General features: G+C 40.9%; 1 protein-coding gene and 1 pseudogene across 6 annotated transcripts in view; one reads left to right on the top strand and one right to left on the bottom strand.

Moving 5' to 3' along the window:
- osbpl8 (oxysterol binding protein like 8) overlaps positions 1 to 17969 on the top strand; it is a 98984-nt gene extending 81015 nt beyond the window's left edge. For 5 of the 6 annotated variants that reach the window (XM_022749282.1, XM_022749283.1, XM_022749287.1 and 2 more), the window contains 18 exons: positions 31 to 132; positions 1455 to 1658; positions 3662 to 3746; positions 4974 to 5139; positions 5246 to 5471; positions 6678 to 6862; positions 7797 to 7878; positions 7993 to 8091; positions 8273 to 8369; positions 8489 to 8587; positions 8919 to 9016; positions 9827 to 9916; positions 10182 to 10318; positions 10460 to 10645; positions 11435 to 11588; positions 14153 to 14255; positions 16307 to 16412; positions 16517 to 17969. In XM_022749282.1, the coding sequence (XP_022605003.1) occupies positions 31 to 132; positions 1455 to 1658; positions 3662 to 3746; positions 4974 to 5139; positions 5246 to 5471; positions 6678 to 6862; positions 7797 to 7878; positions 7993 to 8091; positions 8273 to 8369; positions 8489 to 8587; positions 8919 to 9016; positions 9827 to 9916; positions 10182 to 10318; positions 10460 to 10645; positions 11435 to 11588; positions 14153 to 14255; positions 16307 to 16412; positions 16517 to 16646 (2349 nt within the window). In that variant the 3' untranslated portion in view covers positions 16647 to 17969. The remainder of the gene's footprint in view (positions 1 to 30; positions 133 to 1454; positions 1659 to 3661; positions 3747 to 4973; positions 5140 to 5245; positions 5472 to 6677; positions 6863 to 7796; positions 7879 to 7992; positions 8092 to 8272; positions 8370 to 8488; positions 8588 to 8918; positions 9017 to 9826; positions 9917 to 10181; positions 10319 to 10459; positions 10646 to 11434; positions 11589 to 14152; positions 14256 to 16306; positions 16413 to 16516) is intronic. The other variant, XM_022749284.1, reaches the window with a different exon arrangement.
- Positions 17970 to 24501: 6532 nt separating this feature from the next.
- LOC111224618 lies at positions 24502 to 25791 on the bottom strand (annotated as a pseudogene).
- Positions 25792 to 26858: the final 1067 nt, after the last annotated feature.

Consider the following 26858-nt stretch of genomic DNA (forward strand, 5'->3'; position numbering starts at 1 on the left):
GCTTTGTCCACATCTCTGTTCACCCTGCAGGTGCAGAAGAAAAACTACAGGGAAGAAAAGAAGAGAGCAACCAAGGAGCTGCTCAGCACCATCACTGATCCCTCCGTCATCGTCATGGCCGACTGGCTGAAGGTGAGAATAAGAGTTAGTTTATTCCCGTGTGTAGGTCCTGTATGTCAATAACAGCCCAAGGCTGTGGAACACACTACCTTTAGATATCAGAGAAGCAGCTCACTAAGTGTTTTTAAAAGAAAGCTTAAAACTTATGTTTTCACATTAGACTTTAACTATCTCTTTACATTTTACACTCTGCTCCACACAAGCACTTCTTTTAAATGCTGTTGTAAGTATTGTAATATATGTCTTACTGGTTTTATGCATTCTATGTAATCCATTTTTAAATTATTTTGATTATTTATTAATTTCATGTTTTCATCAATGTTTTTTTAATTTTGTTATTATTCCATCTCATTTTACATCAATGTTTTTAATATGTTTTTATGTTGATTTTATGTCTTTTCATGTGAAGCACTTGGTGCATGTAATTTCTTTGTTGTAAAGCGCGTTGTGCTGTATTTCTTGTATGAAAGGAGGGATACAAATAAAGTTTAGCGTTATTATTATTCAAGATAATTCAATTTCACACTCCATATAACAACCTACATGAAAAAGTTTGGGAAATTACGGGTGCAGGTACAGATTTAACATAAAGACATTTTGTCTTAGTCATAAAAGATCTTTTATATTTATATTATTTATTTTCACATAGATTTGTGCATAGTCTTTTTGGTCTTTGTGCAGTTACAAAGCAGTTAATTGTTTCAAAATGTTTTAGTATGAGCTCGTCTAATGAACATCTTTACAGAAAATAAACAACACACTCCACATGTTGATAAGGAAATCATTACATAATGATTGTTATGGATTCATATTTTGAGTCATAGAGAGGGAGAGAGAAATAGGGTGTTTTGGGTTTTGGGTATCGGTGGTTTTTTAGGGCTTAGGTAGAAAACAGAGGTGGGGTACGGGGGAGTGGGTGTGGGATCGGCACCGTCCACTACTGGGAGAGGCTCGCAGTACTGGGAGTTGGAAGTTCTTTGGTTTGTTTTGTTTTGTTCTGGTCGAGGGATACAGGTTTGCTGTGTAGATGGAACGTGTTTTGTTTTTGTGGTCTGGTTTTGTATAATCATTGCACAGTGATACACGGCTGCTCCTGACAGTGGTCACGCTCCAGAGCTTTTGTGCTGATTTGTCACAGTGGTCTAAAATGGATGGTTTTTTTGGCCAAAGGAAACAAACCAGTTGTTTTACAGTTACAGTATAAACCACGATAAATATGTTGCATTTACATTTTGGCTAGTTTGAATCCTCATGTAGCATAATACAGAGGGTAACTTTAGCCAGGTGAGGTTTCAGAATATGTGGCATTCATATGTTTGTGTTTCCCCTCTTAGATCCGTGGCACTCTGAAGAGCTGGACCAAGCTGTGGTGTGTGCTGAAGCCAGGGGTCCTGCTCATCTATAAAACCCACAAGAACGGCCAGTGGGTGGGAACGGTGCTGCTCAACGCCTGTGAGCTGATCGAGAGGCCCTCCAAGAAGGACGGCTTCTGCTTCAAGCTCTTCCACCCGCTGGAGCAATCTATCTGGGCCGTCAAGGTCAGAATATACTGTACCTTTAACAATACAGGATTTACACTAATCAGTGATATTTTTATGATGATGATGGTTTTCAGCAAAGGTGGAGAAAAAAAAAATGTTCTTAACAGACTTTAACAGACAAGAAAGGACACATGGATACAGGTAATCCAAGCTGCAGAATACTTGGTCTAGTCACGGCAGCAAAGAATAAATGTCTCAGCCATTGAACAGAGTAAAAGGCGTGAGTGTGAATAAATGACAGGTTTTTACAAGTCTTTTACAGTATTAATGGTACCATTGAATAGCAGTTTCACCACTGGGAAAAGGGCACTTCTTAAAACTAGTTCTGCTACGTCGTGAAAATGTAGTTATTTTTGAAATTGTGCCCAATGAGCAGAGAAGTCTGAGAGAGAGGTTGTGATATTTCCTGTCGCTCAGAAGGAAAAAAAAAAATCCTGCAACATCTCAAAGAAAGTGAGCGCGGTGAAACTCGTTGCAGCATTGCATTCTTTTAGCAGGCGCTTAGCTTCAGCCGCCTTTTCCATTCATCTCCTCAGCACTATAATTCAAGTCCCTGATATCTGATCTCAGCTTTATGTTACTCAACTAGTTTTCCTCCATATACACTGGTATTTTAGTTACAGGGCAGAGTGTTCAGCTCTTAGTTTGAGGACACCCCTCTTCGCTTCCTTGGAAGGCCAGTGGGTGGGTTTGGAAAGATGAGGAAGTACAGCCTGTAGTCCAAGAGCGAAATCTGATGTTTTTAAGTTTATGCTTGAATAGAGAGAACACAGAGCGAAATTGAATGTCATTCACACACATGTTCTCTCCCCATTAGAGGAGGGGTGACTCAAGGTGAAAATCTGCCAATTTGGCCTTTAAAGGAATAGTATGACATTTTGGGAAATAGCTAACCTAGCTTTATCCAAAAGTTTCTTTAATCCATTCAAGAATCAAATTGTGAGAGCAACAATTTTTTTTTTCCTGAAGTAAAATGTCTTGCACATCACCTCTTGGAAAACAGTAATGTCTTGTCTTTGGGTTTTCTCACCTTTGGACAGAGCCAGGCTAGTTGTTCCCCCCTGTTTCCAGTCTTTATGCTAAGCTAAGCTAACCAGCTGTTGCCTGTAGCTTCATATTTACTGTACAAACATGAGTACTGTGCACCATGAGTATCAATCTTCTCATCTAACTCTCAGTAAAGAAGCAAATCAGTGTCAAACTGTTCCTTTAAGTGTGCTTCATTCATCTTTATATTGCAGTGGAAAAAGGCTCTTATCTTATTATCCCATTATTTATCATAATCAAATGATCATTGGAAAGCTGGAGAAGAAGAATAATGCTGATGGTTTGTTATGCAGACGAGTGCAGCCTGTTTTTCTTTCTAATGAGGAATGAAACAAAATGAACACAAACAGATCATCAGGAGTTTCCATTAAAAACAAAATCCTTTGCTCCCTGCAGTTAGAACAAATAGTGACACAGATGTGGACGTGAACTGAGTTAAGATCAAGACACAGAAAATTATACATGCAGCCATTTCCATATTTGGCAGCGCACATTTGTCCATTTGTTCCAGTGTTTGCAGCTCTGTTCAGTCATCCACTCCAACTGTGATTTAGTTGTCCTCACTGATTTCATATTTCAAGTGTTTTTCCTTTTGTTCGTGATGTGAAAAAGCTTGAATTACAATTATCGCTCTGTGTTTTGGATTACAGTGTTCCTTCTCTCCCCACTATCCTCTTCATTGCTGAAATAAACAGCTCACTCCTTCAGCTTCTGTCCCCTCTGACCCCTCTCAGCACATTCGCATAATGACATACTCAGGGGTCTAGATTTCTTTTATTCGCACATATAAATGATTAAAAACTGAAAAAGAAGAAGACAAAGACAAACTCACATAGGAAATCTTATAACTACCTCAAAAGAAAAAGAGACATAGATCAAAATGATTCATCCACCAATCAAGACACTGGGTCAGAGTAACACCCCTCCTAAACTCTGGTTCTCATTCTCAATAGGGTCCGAAAGGAGAAGCAGTGGGCTCCATCACGCAGCCATTACCCAGCAGCCACCTGATCTTCCGTGCTGCCTCTGAGTCAGATGGTAAGAGACAGTTTCTCATTCACACCATTTATCTTGAGTCTTCACAGTCTCTGTTTACATTGTGTGATAAACCCATAAATTGGCATCACATTGGTACCAGCTTCATAAAGCAAAATTATCATCATCTCAGTCCTACGTAAACCGCCAGGATGTGGCCTTTTGTGGGAACGACACTAATCCTAATCTTTGTTTTTTAAACCAGTGCCAGTACCTTAAGGTATGTGTGTGTGAAAAGCCTTATTTTGGCTTTGAGAATCGGTGTTTTCACTGGAGAAACCTGTGGAAACCTGACTTTGTTTTTTTCTGCAGCCTGCTTTGTTTCTCTCCACTGACTGATTCTTTAAACTGAACATTAATGTCTGTGTGATTGTTAGACAGTCGTGACCAAACACTGTCGAGCTTACAGTCACGTTGTGTCAGGTCACATTTTTATTTATATTGCACCAAATCATAACTGTTATCTCAAGGCATAGCGCAGGTCTAGACCTTCTCTTATGATAATATAATTTACAGAGACCAAGAACAATTCCCACCAAAGCATTACTTGGCGACAGTGGGGAGGATAAACTTCCTTTTTAAGAGGCAGAAACCTCGAACAGAACCGGACTCAGGGAGGGCGAAGGTTCACCAAGCAATGATAATGTGTGTGTGTGTGTGTTTACTGTAAATAAAATCCTTAGTAAATGAGCATCCTGTACCTGGTTTCACAAAATGTAAAATAAAAATCGAAACAAAGCACATTAGTGAACAAGTGAGTGAAGGTTTCAGCCTCAGCCCAGCGCACTCTGTGTCTCTGTCCGTGGTGCTGAAAAATCCAGCCCACTCTCTCCCTCATCCCTTGAGTCTCTGTCCGTGGTGCTGGAACATCCAACCCAGTCTCTCCCTCATCTCTTGAGTCTCTGTCCGTGGTGCTGGAACAGTCGAGCAGGAGCTAAATCAAACATGTCTATAACAGCTTCCTATTTTCTGCCTAGTGCAGAATATTTTCTTTACACTAATTTATTTCTGTGTCTAAATGTGTTAAAATGTATGCACTACATCTTGTCCTGAAAAATGCCAAGAGAAAAACACACACAGTCTCTGTTTTTTTTTATGAGAAAGATTTTTTAACCTACGCTCTCTGGATTGATATCTGGAGCAGAAAAACCAAAATCATCTGAAAAAAACACCAAAACAAACCAAGTATAGTTTCTGCAGTTAAATGATGAATTTAAATCTCTTTCTCAGGCCGATGCTGGATGGACGCCTTAGAGCTGGCCCTGAAGTGCTCCAGTCTGCTGAAGAGGACCATGATCCGCGAGGGGAAGGAGGACATGAGCACAGTCGCCACTGGCGGAGAACACTCCATTAATTTCTACAGCCTCCTCCGAGCCCACAACATGCATGGCTTCCAGTGGGTAGCAAAATGAAACCTGAATTCGCAATTCAGTTATTTCCCTTTTAAGTCTTTAAAAATTTGATGAACTTCCTCACCACTCTCTCTACATTTCTTCCTCCAGGTTCAATGACAGCGACCATCTGAAAGACCCAGACTTGTACTCAGACAAGTCAGACCGGGAGGGAGAGCAGGACCACGAGGAGTCAGACCCAGAAGGCCTGGAGAAGAGTGAGGAGAGCGACAGCGACACGTCAGAGCGCCAAGATGACTCCTACATTGACTTGGATCCTAACGAACATCTGCGGGAAACCCCATACCTGGAACAGTCCCATGAGGAACTGGGAGAGGTAGGAGATGAAGTCCACTGTTCTTATACAGAGCCTTCAATAACAAAATGAAAAGTAGCTCAGTGGTGGTTGCAGCATTAGGACATGGTCTCATAGGATTTCTAGCAGCCATTTTCATCCTCAGCTTGAATTAAAACATCAGTTAAATGCTTTTTTCTTCCAAAGTTTCTTGTTAATGAGGAGAAATTAGCATGTTCATCTGCTGGGGCGATTAAGAAATCTCTCTCACGGACAGGCTTTGATCACCGTCTGTGTGGGTTGGTGTGCGTGTGGGTTTCTGTCAGGGACTGCAGTGGTATGACAACAAGTGTGAAAGTGCTAATATGTATTTCCATACTGATGAGATCTGCGTTTGACAGCTTATTACTTAAACACTTAGTGAAGCCAAGGGATAATGTTTATAGTTAGGAGCTAATCAAAGCCTCCTTTTGCACTCACAGCCACATCAAACCTTTAAGCCGGTGGAGACTCATGCAAGAATGTGAATGTTTCTGAGGTTCTGTGTAAATGTCAAGTCAGGTTTTATTTATATACACCAGTATCACAAATCACAGACTTGCCTTTAAGGGCTTTACAACCTGGACAGTATACAACACCGTCTTCAAATCGGATGAAGAAAAATTCCCCCCAAAAAAAACCTCAGGAAGAACAACAGAGGTGTCTGTCTGTCCCTCTCCCGGGACAGACAGACATGCAGCAGATGTCATGTGTACAGACTAGAGCAAAATAGTAGATTTAAAGTTAGAAATGAAAAATGCTAAGATCCGGGAGGACGTTGACCAACTTCCAGGTGTTGCCACTGAGATAGGACCTGAGCCACATGACCTCCTCTTCACCATGAAGACCTGGAGAAAGGACGGACTACATATACAAACACATAGGAGCCAAAACCAAGCAGATCATTCACACGTCAAGGAGAAGGAAACAAATACACAGAGGAAGAGAGAGAGACAAGGAGGAGGCTGGACTGGATGAAAGAAGCACAGAGAATAAGCCAGGAGAGGGAGAGAAGTCCTAGCACAGAGAGTCTGGGGCTCTGGGGGGGTAAAGAGAGAGAGAGAGTCTGGAGAGAGAATGGTACAAGGCTTGAAGTAATAAGAATAAGCCACTGACTGAGTCTGCATAGGAGTGAGTGAATTGTAAGATGCTACATGCACAAAAACATCATGACCTCTCTCTACCACTGTGTGCTTTTCCTTTCCTCAGGCTGGGGAGGCTGCCCAGACAGAGACGGTATCAGAGGAGAACAAATCTCTGATCTGGACTTTGCTGAAGCAAGTCCGACCTGGCATGGACCTGTCCAAGGTGGTTTTGCCCACCTTCATCCTGGAGCCAAGATCTTTCCTTGACAAACTCTCTGACTACTACTACCACGCAGACTTCCTGTCAGAGTAAGTCCATCCTCTTTGTTTTCCCGAAGGCTTTTTGTGTTCAACAGGAATTTAGACTTCTTTAACTTAACACCTTTTTTCCTCACAAAAAAACATCCTGCAAACCACTTAATGCAGCAAGCCTCTAAAAACTATTAAATGTTGATATGAAGAAGGTCGCATATTATATAAAGGTAGATGTCCATGTGTTGTTTGATTATAAAGCAGGTCTAGGTTCTATATTAATACTGTGAAAGTATCAAAGCGCTCAGTCCACAGAGAAATGCACACAGCCTGTATTCAGAAACTGAGCCTTAAAACCAGCCATCAGGGCTTCTGTAACTTTGTGATGTCACAACAAAGCAGTCACCTGCTCTCAGCCATGCTCAAAGCTGACTGTTGTTAATAGAGCTCCAGAGAGAAGCCTGAGAGAGGAGATGTAAAACTACATTGAGATGGTTTTTGGTTCTTAAAACCACAAATATATCTTCTAATGGATCAACACTTCAAATAAAACACAGGAGAAGAGGAAAATATGGAGCTTAAGTTTTAAAGGATGCAACAGGTGTGTTTAAACAAGCAAAATTAAAAAGTGAAGTTTTGAAATTCTGAGCTCATAAAATGAGGTGATTGTTTGTTGTTTATGATGTGGTCCTTTTCTTTTTTCTCCATGTGTCCTCACGTTTACTCTGCATTTAACATCAGTACACATATATTTGTTTAATTCCACTAATTTACAAGTGATTTCTTGTGTTTGCAATGTGCATTAATAGTTGAAGTTGAGTGACAGATTTATAATTTGACATATGGACTCAGAAAGCAAGACGTATACAGGGTGTCTTTTCTGACTATGAAGTGGTTCTGTGGATACTAAAAGCTGGGAAAGATAATGAAGAGAATTTGAAGTTGTACCCACTGAGTTAAAGAGCTTGTGTTCTGTTTATGTCACTGTCAGGGCTGCAATCGAAGAGAACGCCTACAACCGGATGAAGAAGGTGGTGAAGTGGTACATCTCTGGATTTTACAAAAAGCCAAAGGTCAGCATTGTAAACATGTTCACCTGACTTCATGTTGATGAGCTACATAGATGATACAGACTCTTTTATATACAATATGTTATGCTAACATTATGTCTTTGTTTTAATCCACAGGGGTTGAAGAAGCCTTACAACCCAATTATAGGGGAGACGTTTCGCTGCATGTGGCTCCACCAGAAGACCAACAGCAAGACCTTCTACATCGCAGAGCAGGTAACAGCAGCTCTATGATTTCACCAAAGATTGAGCTGATTGGTCAACAGCTATCAGCAGTTGGTGATATGATGAATCAGTGGCTCATGGTTGTTTTGTCTGATGTAAATCACACAAATGAGTTCCCTCAAATATCTACCTCATCAGAATTGAAGCTGACTCACTCACTGTGTGTTTTCAGGTATCCCATCATCCTCCAGTGTCAGCCTTCTATGTCAGCAACAGGAAGGATGGATTCTGCCTCAGTGGCAGCATCCTGGCCAAGTCCAAGTTTTACGGTACAGACACGATGAAAATCCAATCAGTGCTGTCCACAGGAACGTTAAATTAAAGAAGTATTTATTCAGCTGTGGGGTTCTGTCGTTGCTGCTCAAGCTCTCTATTCTTTACTTTTTAGGAAACTCCCTGTCGGCCATATTAGACGGGGAGGCTCGGCTCAATTTTCTCAACCGAGGAGAGGACTATGTGATGAACATGCCCTATGCCCACTGTAAAGGTCAGAGTGCACCCTGGGCACCCACAGTAGATTGCTGCAGAGGCCAAACAAATACAGACTCATGTAACAGTGAAATAAAACAGAATGAAGGTTTGTCATATTTGTCACGTATCTGTTAGATACCAAGGTATATTTACTGTACCCAGACCAAGACTTGGATGTTATTCTGGGTTGTGGTTCTATTTTCTGATAGACTTTGAAATGTCAGTGCACTCCAGACAGAAAGAGAGAGAATAACAAGCAATCCAGTCATTAAGATTTCAGTGTGCATCTGAGTTCTCCAGTCATCTGAGCTGACTGAAATTTCTACTGGTGCTTGTTGATCTGATAGGCATCCTGTATGGCACCATGACCCTGGAGCTGGGTGGCCAGATCACCATTGCATGTGAGAAGACGGGCTACAGCGCTCAGCTGGAGTTCAAACTGAAGGTACAACTGTGTTATCCGGTTAACTGGTATAAGAGTAGAAGATAGCTTTGTGGTAGAATAAGACATTTAGACAATTAGAGTTGTCCAGTAATAAACTTCTTAGTGAAGGGAACTCACTCTCAGGTTCTCACATGACTTCTCTGAATGTCTCGCTCCTCCACGCCATCACCAACTCTATTCCACTCCTTCACCCTCCCTGAAAACATCCTCCATACCTTTATTCACCTACTGCTTTATCACAAATCACATTTATCATGAACCAGCGACAGGTACAGAGAGCACAAACGGAAATCAACACATTTCCTTTTAAACTACTGCTACTAGTTAGGATATGTTGGGTCATTAGTCTAGATCCGATATAGATATTAATTTTTTTTTTTTTGAATCATTAAAAAAAATGACTAGAAATGTTGTAATTTTCATTCTGCAGTGGTGAATCTTTATGACGCTCATACTGAAGAGCAGAATTCATTTGTATAGTTAGTAAGTTTGTTTAAAGGTTGATGGTAGTTGCTATAAGAAAAATGTTGTTAAATGGTTTTAAAAAATAGGAACATGCAGCAGAGCTTGAACACAACGTTTTAACATACTACAGACACAATGAAGCACAGGACTTTTTTTCCACTGTAACTGTATGTGTTGCGTATATCTCTCCCTCCCTCCCCCTCTTTCCTTCTCCTTTCCTTCCTCTCCCATCCTTCACTTCCCTCCTTCTACACCTTGCTTTATCTCTCTTTTGCTGTCCTATCCCATCCTATTTCCTATACCCTCCTCCTCCCTGCCCCTCCTGTCTGTTTCTCTCTCCTCCAGCCGTTCCTGGGCAGCAGCGACAGTGTCAACCAGATCTCTGGAAAGATCAAGCTGGGGAAGGAGGTGTTGGCTACGTTAGAAGGACACTGGGTGAGACACATTTTTCTACTGACGGCTGGTTTGTTATGGAAGGAGTAAAACCCTCCTGCTGGTAGGAGGTGTTTTTCATTGGTTTTCTCATTCCTTTGCGCTGCTTTCTTTGATTTGTCTTTCTTGTGAGAACTGTGTCGGGACTAAAACCTTGTTTGAAAGATAGTCGAATAATTACAGCTCTACAGTGATGACAAGACTTCACGTCAAACAACAAAGCTGTTATTTGTTGAAAAGAGATGAGAGATTTTGATTCCACCCACAGGACAGCGAGATCTTCATCAACGACAAGAAGACGGGGACGGTGGACACTTTCTGGAACCCGACACAAGAGCTGAGACAGAGTCGACTGACCCGCTGCACCGTCCCACCAGAGGAGCAGGGAGAGTGCGAATCAGAAAGGTACATATTACTTTATCTTTTATCTGCACCTGCTTTTTCTGAAAATTAGAATAGAATAAAGACACGTTCATAACAGCATGTTTTAGTTTTACCTTCACTGGTGGACGAACTCGATGACGTCGTCCTCTCTCTCTCTGTCAGACTGTGGCAGCACGTGACCCGGGCCATCAACAACAAGGACCAGACGGAGGCCACCAACGAGAAGTTCATTCTGGAGGAAGTTCAGAGGAAGTCGGCCCGCGAGCGGAAAGCCAAATGCGAGGAGTGGATCCCTGCCCTGTTTGAGCAGGACTCCATCACCGGAGAGTGGCATTACAGATATGCCGAGTGAGTGACCACTACTACTACTACCACAGTTCCCCTGCTGCCTGTGAGCTGACATTAGAGAACAGAGCTCCTTTACATCGACTGCTTTAAACAAACAGAACTCGACCGGGTGAAAACAGGTTCAGCAGTGATGAACATTTAACATGAAAGATTCCTTAAATGTAGTTACTATGACTTAACCACAATATGGACTCAGTGGGTCATTTGAACAAGAAACTTGTCAGTGACTTAATAAGACACTTTCTATATGAGCGGAAATATATATTTGGCATGAATGTACTGCAGTTTTAGGACTTGTACTGTCTTCACGTCTTCCACGTAGTAGTAATGTTCAGCAGTTTAGTTTAAATCATCTTCCTTGAGTTGTCCAATGTGACATGGCGCCATCTAGTGGTGATTCCCTGTAACTGTAACAGGGTTGACGTCCAGCCTGCTGTCATGGAGGTGTAGATCAATAGATTCTGTAAACAGCTTTTTGTGTAGTGTATGATTGACAGGAAATCCATGTAGGTAGCAGTGTAATGAAAATGTTTTTCACTGGTTAAAAAAATGTCAGTAATGTGCAGGTGAAATGATTTGGATCTCTGTAGGATTTTTTTTTCTCTTTTGTCTAATCTCACATCCATCTTTGCTTTTATTCTCTCTTTGTTTCTTTATCTGCCCCATTTTTCTTTTTCTCTTCTTGTCTTAGTTATATTTTCTTTAGTTAATGTATTTATTTGCAATCGTTTAAGTATGTTTTACTACATTGTCCTTCTTCCTCTCTCTGACTCCTCATCTCCTCCCCAGCACGAGGCCCTGGGATCCACTCAACGACCTGATCCAGTTTGAAAAAGACGGCTGTATCCAGACCAAGGTCCGACACCGCACCCCTATGGTACGTTCTGGCAGTCTTATTAGTCTGAGTAACCAGGGGCCGCGGAGGGACAATTGCAAGTGCCAGGTAGGTTGTCCCGATCGAAAACCGCCATTTAAAAAAAAAAAAGAAAAATAAAAGCATCTCGCCGCCTCAGCCACCTTCACCGCAGCACCCGTTGTTGCACCGTCTTCATTGTCGCTTCTTCTATTTGTGTCGTCATCGCTGTGCTGCCACCGCCGTCATCGCCTCTGCTCCTTTTGTGTCTCTTTTACCTCTATTTTTTCTGTTGTCGCTCTGGCACCTGCTGCTCTCTCTGTATGGGAGGGAAGGGCATGTCACACTGCATCATAACGTAAGTGGATAACGAGGTTCTTCATTCATTTTCTCACCTTTTTGAAATGAAAATAACAATTCAACACAAAGAAGTACATGTCCCACACCAGCAGTACATGGAGGCACTGTTTGCCTGTAGGCTCCAGATGTACTTGTGACTATGAAGTTATTAAGTTATAGTCACAGCAATGATGAGAACTTCTCCACCATACTGTCACTACTGGATACTGAATAGAGAGTGACTTAACACAATCCCAATTTATAAAGGCACTCTAGTCAACCCAGCAGTTTGCCATTTAGCTCAACAAAATGTCTTTTATAACTACATTTCCTGTCAACTCTACAGTCTCCCTGCAGTGAAGTGGAGGCAGAATCTATTGCTACAAACCAAATATTTATAATGACATTTATGAACCTTCATGACTGTTTAATACGGTGGCCCTGAGAGCTCAACGCACTGCAAATTAAGAAAACACATGTAAATAGACAAAACACAAATTCAGAAAACATCTTCATCCATTTGAAAACACATGCTGCAGATACTCACAACACAACAGAAGTGTTTTCCAGGGGACACTAAAAAGTGATGAACCTGGCCAGGGCGCACCTATTGTTCAATTCTTTTAACGTAAAAGGTGACAAAGCATTCAACAAGTGCGTGTTTGAATTTATTTGTTTTGTCTAATTGCATGTGTGCATTGAGCTCTCAGGGCCACCGTAGTATAAGCATAGTTCTTCAAGTATATTACAAACGACCGTGACATCATTTGATATCAGTACAGTGTGAGCTTTGCAATGTGCAATTTTATGGCACCTCACTTTAAAGGAGTTTTAATCAATATTTTTTTCAAAACTAAGAAAAGATATCATTATGTGTAATGTGAAAGTAGTTGCTCATGACAACCTTGTAGAGAATAATCACCAGCTCTGCAGTTCCTCTCAGCTCTACAAAGTGTCATCTTTCTGCTCAATGATTTGGTTTCTCAGCCCACATCTTCTCTGTTTTGGTCCAGTAGGCAGTGAAAAAGTCCTAATAAACACATGTACAGTCCCTGTCCAGCACCAAATGGTAGACAGACAAAGTTAGCAACTAGCTAATGAACACAGTGGAGCATTCAGCAGCTAAAAAGCCAGATATTTCCCTCAGGAGCTGGTCGAAATCCAACCAAAAGAAAATGTAATGCCCATTTATATCAACTCATCAAAGATTTAAAAATTTATTTCCCAGACAAAGTCCACAAGAAAGAACAGCCTCATCAGCTTTGTCTATCACACCAACAACAGACCAGTGTCGTCAGTAACTGGCTGCTTCAAAGTGGCCGCCATGCCCTCCTCACCTTTCACCTGTCCTTGTCTTCATCGTGTTTATTTCTCTGTTGTGTTCATTAATGGACTCCCAACTTTGACTTTAACTGAGCTGCTGGTCGTTCGTGTTATGCTCAGAAGCTAAAGGCTGCTGCACCACAGTCATTAAAACTGCTGGCTGATTGTTTGTCCTCTTTTTGTATGTGTCTGTGTTCAAAGTAACCTCCTGCCAAGCGCCCAACCAGTGAAGTTTCTCTCGAGTGGATAGTTATCTGCCACCATCAGTGCTTTGAAGTTTTGGTTTAGATCTGTCAGACTTTGTCTCCACTGGGCACAAACAGCACAGACACTGACTCTAAGTTCTCCATGTCAGACAGGTCCCTGATTGGCTGCTATATACATACATATCCTAAAAATAGTTATTAAACATTATCTCATATATCTAGAATAAACCTTTTTTTTGTGCACTTGAACGTTTTGACCTTTTGGTGTTTGTCATATACATATAAAATGTTTTTCTGCTGCCAACCTTGAGTCAACATATTTTGTCTCAGTGCATCACATTAAAAAAAGCACTAAGAGTCAGAGCTGTAATCCATTCAGAGTTTAATCCCTTTGAACTGAATTATTTTAACGTCCCAGCTCTTGGCAGGTTTGGTTGATTTTGGATGCTGAGTGTTCAAGTTGAATGTAACCTATTGATGTACCAGCATGCATTGCATTGCACAGCTGTCATGACTGCACCGACTAGCATGTTTGTGTGGGAGTGTGTGTGTGGGGGGGAACTCTTGCATCACAGCATCATTTTGTTGTGTTGATGTGTATATAAACAATTCTGTTCATTTCTTTGTCCTTGTGTTGATGCTAACACACAGTATGTTTGTGTGCACTCTTATCTGATTGTAGCTGGTGTATGTGGCCTATTTTATGACCTATTTTTATTTGCATGTTTGTGTGTGTTTATGTGTGTATCTGTGCATGTCTGCGTGCGTGTGTGTGTTTGTGTGTAGGTAACGGTGCCAAAGAGGAAACACAAGAGTGACAAGCCCAAAAGCCCAGAGAGCGGCTGCTCGTCACCTGAACCCGACCGTCAAGACTCGTCTGGCAGCGAACGTGAGTTGTTAACACTCAAATACAATTGTAGAAACGTGAAAACACTCTGCTTTTTATGGTAAAAGTCAATATTTGATAATAGTGAAATATAACATTTAGTCTAAATATCACAGATACTGTAAACTTTTATTATTACTGCCCAATAATCAGGTAAAAAAAACAAACTTGATGCTAAAACTTGGGCTAAATTTGGTAAAAAAAATTTAATATTTTTGGCTGGACCACAACAGCAGAGCCAGCCCTATAATCTGGAATGTCCCTGACTGACTGTCTGACTGACTGACTGACTGATCATATTTCCACCACTGGTAAGTGGAGTTGGAGTTTCTGGCACAATAAGGGGGGTGTTTACAGCTGCAGTGTTGCCAATTTAGCTCATTGTCTCTAGATTGAGACTTGTTTTCAAACAGACTGGTTATAAACCTGGTTCAGGTCTGGACTGTGTATGGATGTCGACCGGGGGCTTAGGGCTACACCTCTTGTTACGGGCAGTATACTGAGCCGCACTGGTTTTCTGGCTGCTCTGGAACTGCAGGGAAGAGGAGGAGCACTTCCAATACACTGAGCCTCACCTCCATTACAGCAAATAAACTACTTTACATGTATAATTATTACTAAAGGAGGCAGAGGAATAACTAAACTTAAGACACACCGAGCAGAGAGAGCAGGAGAGAGGGAGGGACAGAGAGAAGTCCTCACTGACGGCTAAAAAAACTAGCAGATCTGAATTGCATGTAAACAACAGAAACACCAGCAACCAGAAATGAGACAATACATTAACTGCAGCACAAAAATAAAAGCCTTGTTAAGAAATGAAGGGTTTCTGTCCACTGAAATGTTAGAGGGCTTGAATTAATAGGGTGGGAGGGTTTGTAATAATACATAATGCAGTAACTTTAACACAAAAAATGGGAGCGACTGAAAATCAGGCTTCACACTGAAATATAGCTCTGACCAATTGTGCATATAAAACAGAGGGAGTTACACAGAACAACCTGGCTCTGATAAAAGTCTGTTATGTTCTGGAGTTGAAGTAAATATAGTAAATATTGTGGACCCAGACGGAGGCTGTGCTCTCAGTGAGAACATACGAAGAACAGTCTCTCTTGTAACTCTCTCTCTTACTGACAATTTTACAGTAAATCCAGCTGAAATCACAGCTCAGTCTTGTCTTTCATTTATATGTTTGGTGATTTTGTCAGACGGTGTCGAAGTTATAAAATCAGGATATATTATATCTTATATATTAGTAAATTATAGTATGAAGCAGGTCGTAGCTACATGTTGAGATATCATCGTATCATTTCACTTTAACCCAGGTTAAACAAGTTGTTTAGACTGTGACTTAGCAGCTGTAACATTGTACTAGTGTGCAAACAGCACATTGTGATTGTGTTATTTGTGTTTCTTGTGGGGGTGATTGTGAAGGAACTTGCTTCTACTTCTTATTTAATTTAGTTTTTAAGCGCCCATACCCAACAATAGAATCTAATCTTGTAATAAACTCTAAGCTAATAAAGTATTTTTGTCCATAGAAAAAGTGAGTTATGCTTTACTCCGGGTATCTGCAGGTCTTGAAAACTCTTAACAAGCACTGAATTCACTTCTCCCCAAAAATGCATTTGAGGGTATTAAATTCTTAAATTTTAGTTACAAAGGTCCTGAATATTTTTTCCTTGCTCGCTGCAGATAGCAGCATTAGTTATACTTTTTTCTGTCGAGAAATGTTGTACTTCTATAAACTACAATGCGACTGTGCTCACAATCCTGGAGGCAGTTAAATCCCTTTTTTGTGGAAGTTACAGTCAATGCAGTCAAACCTTCAGCAAACACTGTTGCTATGGCAGCCACAGCAGCTGGAAAGCCCATCGACTACTTATGTCAATTTTTGCAAAAATGTAAATTAACCTAGATTGATTATATTACTAGAAATGATTGTTGTATACAGCTGGGAAGAACTGACAAAAGTATAATAGAAATGTAAGTAACTTCATGTTCTTGATAAAAATAATTGTGGTTTTAAAAAGGTCTTATATTGAATTATGTTGCAGGACATAAAAGTAAACACAACAGTCGTCTGAGGAAAAAAGGAGCCGACCTCAGTGAACTTCAAAGTGCCATTGAATCTATAAAGCAGACGCAGGAGGACATTAACAGGTGACACAAGCGTTAACCTCACTGTACCATGAGCATGAGATGACGCCTGTCTTCTCAGCACCTACACTGAGCTTCTGTGTGACCTTATGTCTGTGTGTTTGCAGGAGCATCAGCGTCCTGCGGAATCGTGCAGCGGGCCGGGTGGAGGGCGGCTCCTTCCTCCAGCAGCGCGACTACATCATCATCGTTTTCCTCATCCTCCTTCAGGTCCTGATCAACTATGTCTTCAAGTAGCAGCCATACCCCACGGAGAGAGTGATGCCCTTAGACACACACACACACACAAACACACATACACACACACACACACACACACACACACGCACACACGCAGTCTCACACTCTCTGAGCCTTAGGCGTCACAATGGGGTACAAAGAGACGTGAACTTTCAAAATAAGTGACTACAACAGTGTCCTCCAACTCTCTTCTTCTCTGTTAAATCCAACTGCACACGTCCAGAAAAGTGGAGACTTCAACACAAAAGGAGACTTTTTAAAACTCGTATTTATTTTGAACCAGTCCATTCCAAAACTCTTGAGAGGATCCACAGATTTCAAAGCGGAGGGGAGCAGCGATGAGGAGAAGCTGTTGGAGGTGAGATTTTGGTCTCGACTGCCACTCTGGAGCTTTCTGATTTGCCTTGATGTAAGAGGCAAAGACAGCAGCCATTTTTTTTAGCTGTTCTTTGTTTTGTTTTGTTTTTTGTTTTGTTTTGTTTTGTTTTTTTCCAATGGAGTGAAACTACTCTGTTGATTCACATTTCACCTCAAATGACAGGGAACCTTTTAACACAGAGACGAAGTCCCACGTCTCAGATGGTAACAAAGATAAAAAAAAAAAACTAACTTTAATTTTAATGTTTTTTATTGTTTTGTTTCTTTGCTTGGTGTGTCCTTTGTGAATAGGGGTCTGCTTGGAACAAAAAGTGTTGATAAGGGAGAAAAAAAAACAAAGTGGTCCAAATCTATGTGAGTTTTATTTTTTTATTATCACATACTTTCATATCGTCTGGGTTTTTAAACGCGTGGAAATAGAGTCAGAAAGACAAATAACACAAGTGATATTGTCAAAAGGAACAGAAGCTATAATTTCTGCTGTATAATAAAACTTCACCCTTTGCATACAAAGTCAATGTTAAAAAAAAAAAATTCAGATGTTTGACATAACATCATTGTATACTGTAGGTAGCATGTACAGACGGGAGCGTGGTTAGGACATTAGCCCGTTGTACAGTGTTTTGTTTTAAGGCACAAATGCACTGGAAATGTTTGTATTGTTAATACATTTTTATCAGTTCAACTTGCGCTGAAGTTGATGTCACAGAACTTTTATATTTCTGCTCTGAGGAGGTCTGGAGGACCAACAAAGAGTTCAGTGACCACTGCCCTAGTTTCAGGTAAAGGGTGTTGGATATGTTCAGTGATTGTAGTGAGACGTTGGCTTTAGCATGATAAAACAGGGGTTCACCAAAGCTAAGTGATGCAGTCTGACGCCCTGTTCAGACCTGGTATTAACATCTGTCTCAGGTGATCACAAGTGGTCAGCTCTAAGACCACATTCAGAGGTGGTCTGGACCACATGTGGTCACATTTTTTTTAGCAGTGTGAACGCACATGTGTCCTGGGCCACAATGAAGGAGCGCCTACTCGCTCTCTCTCTCTCACAAACACATGGACAACAGACCCGTCTGATTGGTTAAAGAGAACAATGTGTTTATTTGTATATAAAGCGGGGAAGTGAGATTCGATCACTAGTGGTCACTCGAGACACAGTCAGGTGTGAACCGACGTACTTAGAGCTGTCCACTTGCGATCAGATCACTGAAGACGCATGTTATTCCCAGGTCTGCACATGGCCTTAGACCTGATGGCATGTTAAAGGAATAGAACAGGAAATGCACTTATTTGTCTTCTTGAAAGTTGGATGAGAAAACCATCACTCACACAGACTGGAAACAGATGAAATGTCCAAAGGTAACACAATCCATCCACCAGCTCCTCTAAAGCCCAGTGATTAACACTTCAAACTGAATCTTGTTTGTTTACAAGTTCCTGTAAAAACTACATGTCCTGGTTTTACACGTGAGGTTATTTCTTGTCATCATTGTGAAGTCGCCAGGTAACCAAGTAGTTACTGCGCCCAGGTAAAAACTAGTCCAGAAGATACTCCACCTGTAAAATCACTGATGGCTGGATTTTGTTACCACTGAACAGAGTCAGGCTCCTGTTGAGAGTCTTTATTAAGCTAAGCTAACATTTAAGGAGCTTTAAGCAGCAATTGTTGAAGGGACGGCTATAGCATAACACAATGACGTAGATTCTATCTGGACACTTCCTACCGATGCAGCCCAAATGTCTACTGTCTCGTTCTCCTGTCTATGTCGTCACATCATGTCGTAGCCGTCCCATCAACCATCACTGCTGTAAGTCCCTGTTTACTTTAAATGAATGGAATTAATCTTACTTAACTTATAACAAGAAAGTGAGGAAGTGTATTTCCCAAAATACATTCAAACTATTTCTTTAAGATGAGTTATTTAATTGAAGAGTTAAGTTGAGTTAAGAACCATAAAGACAAAAATGGAAAATGGTGTGTAGACTAACTAAAGGCCTAAAGGATGGTCTCCAGACCAAGCCATGGAAGAGAAAACCCTTAACACTCCACCATCACGGCAAACTTCAGAGCATCAATCATCGCTTCCAGTGCTTTTGCGCCTCAGATGTTAACCAGGAAAACTAGAGATAGACACTTTAGTAAGCTACAAATGAGAGGAGAAGATAGACTTTTCTACTTACTACTATCACCATAGTATACCATTCCAAATGTACGCAAGTACCAGCCAAACTCAGTGTGTAGAGTAGGAGTCGGCCCCGTTCACTGTGTAAATATCCAACGGAACGACTCGTTCCTCGCGAGTAGCGCGTGGCGTTCCAACACCAAGGTTCGCAATACAGACACTCCTGCGCTCTGTGCACAAGCCAGTCTTTTCAACCTTGTGTGTCCTTCTGTCCACTGCTCTGTAGATACACATGGACATAGGCAAAAAAAAAGAAAAACAGATGAATCAGATTCCCATTGGAAATTAAACAGATGGCCTCAAGAAGTTGCTGTTATTCAGCAGTAGTTACTTGCAGCTTTTGAACCTTTTAAACTCAGAAATAAATGGCTGAAACACCCTGAACATTTACAGGCTTATGAGGACTATGGCTTATGAGGATGAAGTAAATTTTGAAATTCTGAAGTCTGCTTGACAACAAAGTCCAGCATTTAATGGCCGACGTACTACCCTGGACATTTGCAGGCTTATGAAGACCGACTAATTGAAAGTCTGTGTTTAGCTTTGCTACCCATGAAGATCAGTTCTCTCAACAATCTAGTTTTTTTTTTATACTGAAAATTTAGTTTGAAAAGTGACTGAACTTTAGCTGTATTTGTTTTCATTATCAGCCAAGGAAGACGGCAGCATATTAGAACTCGTACCTGACCTTTTTACCACAGTTTGTCAGGGTTTTCTTCAAAGATGCAAGTAAGTAACTACTAATCGAGGCCATTCAGAAAGATCAGACCCACTTATGGATCATATCGGAACATTGATTTTGTATATCTCTTCGCCTGTCATGATGTTAGCCTTGTCAATGTTTACATATCCAATTGCCTCCGCCGTCAGCAGACTGTTAAGCGATGCAAACTTTGTAACGCTAACACAGGTATAAAGAAAAACTGGTAGCATCGTCGGGAGCCAGCTGTACCCCCGTAAGTTACCCGGCTGGCCCGTGTGTATCTGTACATGTATTTTTGTGTATCCTCATTGCCTCAATCGCTCATCTTAATCCAGATATTAGAATGTGGAGAAATAAGTATATAACAGTGCCTTCTAGAGTCAGACTGGGGAGGGGGTAGATAGGGGGTTTAGCGGAGGATGGCAGGGATGTGGGCGGGTGTGGTGTGGAGCATACAGACGTAGCCAGAGTCCAGTTCTTAAGGTGGACGAATAGTGAAGGGAATGATCTGGACCGGGACTCTGGGACTCTGGCTGCAGCTGCGCCTGCAGTCGCTGTAGTGTTTTAGAGCGGACGTGCCATATGAAGCCTTAGAAACGAGTCTGACTCCGGCTCCACAGCTTGCCACCGCACCCGGCTCCCGCCTCCTCTCCTGAAGTGTCGCCATAGTAACGCACCTGTAGGTTTCCGGATGCTGATTCCTGCCACAGGAGAGAGAGGGAGGGAGAGAGACCTTTCCTCTCCATTGTCGTCCTCGTCTCTCTCTCGCTCTCTCTCACAACACAAAATTCAGAGGGAAATAAACATCTCCGCTGTCTGTTGTTGTTGCTGTCTCTGTAAAATAATACATTTTATTTATTACTCTTTTCTATGTGGGTTTATGTTTCATTCTTTTCTGCTCGTAGCATTAGATTCTCTCTCCTTGTTTAATGTTTTTCAAAAATGTTTTTAAAATTATGTACATTTGGTTTTATTCCACTCCTCGTTACTTGACGTCACACACAGGCAACTGTCCTCAACTTGTGCACACTGTCAAATGACAACTGCCCCACAACACCCCCCCCCTCCACCGCCACCACACACGCACACACACACCCACACACACACACATACATACCCTTTTTCCTATCTGAGTACCTGAATATATTTAATGTATCTCCATGGCAACTATAACTTCTTAGAAGTTTATGGTCACATGTAACATAACACAGAATAAAAACAAATGACACCCGGGGGTCTTCTGTCATCATTCTTTAAAGCAACTGTGTATGGCATTTATTATTCATTCTGTATTTATGGATAAAGTAACTGTGTCCATTTATATTCATTAATTTCTTTTTACTGTAAAGAGGTGAAACATTGATTAAATCTAGACCAAAACCTGAACAAGGCATCATTATGCAAATTAATAAAAAGTATAGAACCATGCGACTCAGAGAATTAAACATATATCCAAATCATCCACGCCAAGACTCGGCTGCATTGCAGAACAAATCTAAATAACATCAGGAAAACCAGCTGGTGGAAAATGAATGAATACCAATAAGATCCGTAAAATGAAAATAGATTGAAACAACCCTGATACATGGAACAAAAGCATCGCGTGTGTGATGGAGAAAGAATTGGTTTAGGATTTTATGGATTGAAATCAGATTTAATTTAGTTTGCTTGGTATTATTTAGTTTTGGATGCCATCATTCTTTTTTATCTTATGTTTTAATTTCATTTGCATTTTTTTCGGCCACGACATAACACATTTTAATCCGATCTGATAAACTTGTGCATAACTAGATAACAGGAAAAATAAAGTCTTGTTTCTTTCTTTTCTTTAATACAAGTACAGATGGTGGTGAAAAGTATAACACTCCTTTTTAACACCAGATTGGCTTTGAAGAGGCCAGATGATGTCATTTTGAATTTTAAAACTGAAATATACATTATTAGAATCACTGTGTTAAAACTAATGCAGTCTAATACAACAGTCTTGCCAGAACTCCCTCTTCATCAGCGTTATAATGTTCAGTTTGTGTTAAAAAGGTGTTGATTCCACCTTATGGTCATGTTCCTTTATACTAACATGTTTCTATTATTTTGTTCCAAGGCAATAAAATTCAACAACACCACAATCTACATCCTCTAAAATGATCATACAGTTGTATCTACACCTCTTTAACAGTTTCAACAAAAGCTGAACCTCCATGAAAGAGGATTTACTGCATTTACTGGTCTATTAGGCAGCGTTAGGTTTAGCTAGGTGTTCCTCATCCTAATAAACAAACCTTAATTCATTGTTTGTTGCTTTTTGTTTCAGAGATCAACTTTCTGCACCCAAAGATTCAAAGGTTTTATGTGTCATTCACAAGCAATGTATGTTGTGAAAGGAGCAGGCTGGCATCTCTAAGCTGTACTAAAAGACAAGTGTGCAATGAATAATGATAATAGAAAAAAGAAATATTAAAATTCAAAGATGAAAAATTCTAAATGTGTTCTTCTAAATGAGCATTAAAATTCATGTATGCTGATCCCAGTAATTATATATCAGCCCTTATAAGCTAGAATTGTTCAAATGTTTAAACCAGTAAATGAAACAATGGTTATAATTTCATTTGGCTGCTTAAATGAAAATTTGATTGCTTGACATTTCAAGTGATAAAATCATCAAAGGGGATCATTTTCAAGATTCACTGTTTGAAAGCATTTGGTCGAGGCACCATTAGAGGGGGATGTAGAGTCTTTTTTTTCCAGCAGAGGACCAGTTGGTTTAAACTGATCAGAGCTGACAGTGTGATTTCCTCAACCACACATCTACATCCAGCTGTGACCCTAGTGCATCAGGTTTTCTAATAATCTGCCACTTCTAGGCAGCCTGCAGGTTGCACAGGGTTGAGGCCAGACTGGTGCAGTTTCATAGGGAGAGATCATGTCTTAAAGGAACTGTTGCCCTTGAGCTAGGTGGCAACCAGAGGCTCTGATTGTTCTGCAGCAACATTAAGGCATGAAAGTGATGCAGGGTTAATCATGTTCTTACAGAATATTTTCCACACTTTATTTATCGATTATGGGTCAGAACAAAGAACCTAAAATAAGGTTAAAATACACTAATTAGGTAATTATAAGAGACAAGACACTGTCTGTTACACACTTGTAATATAAATGTGCAAGCATCAGATCTCAGCATGGAAACACAAACGATACATAAAATAACATATTTTTGTAAAACTTTGTACTCTTCTAATTTTTTGAGATTGTAAAGTTAATAAAATATTAAGGATTATAAAATGTTAAGAGCATTGGCAAAGAATTTACTTAACAAGAATTAAAGAAAACCTGAATAACATCCAATCATGTCCTTGAATTTCTCCAAACTGTATCTACAATGTCTTTGAAAGTGATGTCCAACTGAGCTTGAGCAGCTCTCGTCTATCCAGACAGTTGTTTCAATCCACTGGCCAGGCGTCCCCAGTGTCATTTCATCAGCCAAGGACGTTGACGAAGGTTGAGAGAGCAGAACAGTCCTTCCTGTCCCTCTCAGATAACAACAAAACATCTGATATCAATCCCCACTCTATCCCCTTTCTACTTTGCTCGACCGCTTTGCATCAACACAACGCTGGTGCTGCTGTGGAGGGAGGAAGGGGGAGAGACTGGAAAATGGAAGGAGGGAAGCAAGAAAAGCCTGAGAGGAGAGATGGGGAAAGGGAAGACAGTGGGGGAAAGACTGATTTGCAAGGAAGAACAAAGTCAGAGGCAGAAGAAGCAGAGGAAGCAAGGTGACAGAGAGCAGGGGAGGAGGGGCACAGCGCCGTGGGAGGAAGGGGTGGGGAGGCACAAGGGATGGAGAGGAGAGAGGGTAAAATGGAAGATGGGTGGGAAGGAATGAGGAATGAGGAGAGGGAAATAAGCTGTTTACAAAATCATCTCTTATAATAAGTAATTAATTTTAAAGTACCATTATTAATATTTTCTTTTTCAGTTACCCAAACAACTTATTTTTATTTCAATAAATGTCACATTGTCAGAAAATAAATATTTTCAGAACAGACTTTTCAATTCTCGTCATCAAACTCCTCCAACATTTGTCATTTCAACGTTCACGTAACTCTCAGACAACAATACAACTAGAATTACGACCTCGAGATTTGTCAGAGATTTTTGTTCTTGCCTCTGTTGATGCCTCTTGTACAGATGCATCAACTTCTACACTGTAGAAGTCGAAGGCAGGTGGACTTGCAAACAAGTCCCAATTAAGGGGACACCTCCGTCAAAGGATACAACCCACAAACACGAGTCCTTCAGAGGCCCACTCAGTCTGTCTGACATTTGGTGCTGGAGAGGTAACGCATAATGCATTTATCAGAGCTATTTTGCTGAAAACAGCTGCCTGCTGCTTTTTGCTAAATGAGGCTAAAAGCCTTTGCAGAGCTACAGTGGGTGATAATTATCTGAGGGCTTGTCACTGCAAGTAAGTCCTCAACTTTATGCATGCTCATTTGAGTCATTGTTCATATTAAAAATACTTGTTGCAGTAGATTTTTAACTGTCATTATCTATATGTTTAAGCTTAAAAGATGGAGAGTCCATATCAATTCTAATGATAAGTCGAATGTGTGTGAGTGATGGGGGAGATGATCAGAGGGGCAGAGGTTTTCCCGCCATAATTTAGACAGGGACTGAAGTATGGATAGAGTTTCTCATTGAAGTTACACTCCGTAAAGGAGAAGATGAGAGCTGCAGAACTACATCTACATCATAAAAGAAGACCAGACCTTCCTCATAATCCACAAACACACCCACCTTGTTTGGCTTTGACTTCAAAGAGAGATGGACAGAAGGACCAGCAAGAGCTCTGTATTCATTTTCATTTCTTAACCATGTAGCCCAGTAGCCATTCCCATGGCACAGACTGTTTTCCCCCTTACTCTCTGGCCACTCCTACATCCCATTTAGTTTTCCCTTTCACTTGAACCTCATAATAAAATCTTCCTGAAGAGAAACTCTGCTTTCCTAAGACTGCACAGGAGGACAGTCTCTGTGGGTTGTCTAGGAAATTCTTCTTCACATCACCACAATTTACTTTTTTCCATACATCATCATACATGACGAGATAGGGATTTGCAGTATCAGGATCAAGAGTCACATCTACTGCGTACTGCTGGACCCTCTTTAGCTCAGCATCAGCACACAGCTTTTTCATCTCTTTACTGAGTGTCTGCTCCAGCTGAGCCACAGATCTCCACAGAGTCGCCTCACACGATGAGTGGACTTGGACCTTTTTCCAGTCTTTGGTGTGTAGGTTCAAAGATGGGAAGCTCTGGAGGAGCTGGAAGTGGTCTTCAGTGCGGGAGAGCTGCTCCAGCTCAGAGCTTCCCCTCCTCAGCTCAGTGATTTCCTCTTCCAGCTCCCTGATGAAAACTTCAGCCTTTTTCTTTGTTGATTTCTGCTTCTCTTCAATCATGTCAATGAGCTCATCCAGACATCTTTCCACACACTTCATTAGAGCAGTAAAGACTTGCACACTGTCTGTAAGCCTTCTTCCCTTCATATTCTTCTTCAACAGGAGCAGTGTGATGTCTCATGTGATCTGTTTCATCGCAAACCTGAACCACACACACCTGGTCAGTCTTGCAGAACCGCTCCAGAGCTCTCTCATGCTTCTTACACATCCTGCCTTCAAGGTTCTTCCACGGGATCAATCAGCTGATGTCTTTTCAGACCTGTGAGTCTCACAGTCGGAGAGCAGACACACCTTGCAGGACTTCAGGGCCTTCAGTCTGGTTCCAGTGCAGACATCGCAGAGAGCTTCTTCTGGGTTGGCTCGTGGTTTCTCTGAGCAGCTGGTGATTTTCTTCACACCTGACTGTCTGAACTGAGCAGCCATCTCAGATATGAAGGTGTTGACATGCATCAAGAAGCTTATTACACAAGGGAAACTGACACTGGACATTAATATTCCAGTGCTCTGTGATGCAATTCTTGCAGAAGTTGTGTCCATCTGGTATGGTGACAGAATCAGTGAACACATCTTCAGAGAGGAAACAAACATTGAAAACCAAAGTGAAAGTGTGAAACAGACATTGAAATAATATATTTGTTTAAACATAATATATTAAAGTATGATGAATATGAGCTAATATGATTCTGATTGTAGATACAGTTCCTCTACATGTTAATGCTTATAATTTGTCTTTCTGTCTTAATTTCACTTGAGCAAACTGATAAAAACACTCCTTCCTGTGTTGCTTCACCTCTTACTAATTTAGGCTGGTGATGTTTTGTGGTCTCCAACAATTTCCCGGTTGGAAATGGTTACAGTGACATGTCATTTTGTCACTATATCACATATTAATTACAAGATAGAACTCAGTTTGACCAAAATATGTGTGGGAGCAGTGTTGTTTTGTACTTACAGAGCTCATCCTTCAAGGTTCATTTCTTTATAAAGACAACACACATTGATCAACATTTCTGCAAATGCGCCATTGTTAGCCAGCTGGCTAATTTTCAACTTCAGTCCTATGGCAAAATGTTCTAAAAGCAATGAAGTGGCATGTTCAGAAGTAGAAACATAAGACACTAAGATGCTGCAATGCCAACAAAAGCAGCTAATCAGCAGACACAAGGCAGTGCACACATCATGCAGAGCAATAGGAAGCAGCAAAACATCACAGCAGCAAACAACAACCACTGATCATTTCATGCAGCCGTGCAAAGCAGGATAAAGCCACAGCACACAAGGAGAATAGATAGATACTTTATTTATCCCCTAGGGGAAATTCATGTAAGAATATTGTTGTACACATCAGCCATGCAGAGCAAACACAAGGCAAATATTAACTATCAATAGTAATAAGATGCTAATAGAAATAGTTTCACTGCTGTTAAAGTACTATCACTCACACATAAACTATGCAGCACAGACACACTGGTACATTATTAGGGAAATAC

Source organism: Seriola dumerili, unplaced genomic scaffold (assembly GCF_002260705.1).
Source record: "Seriola dumerili isolate Sdu_G_001 unplaced genomic scaffold, Sdu_1.0 BDQW01000138.1, whole genome shotgun sequence".
In the NCBI taxonomy this organism is placed as follows: domain Eukaryota; kingdom Metazoa; phylum Chordata; class Actinopteri; order Carangiformes; family Carangidae; genus Seriola; species Seriola dumerili.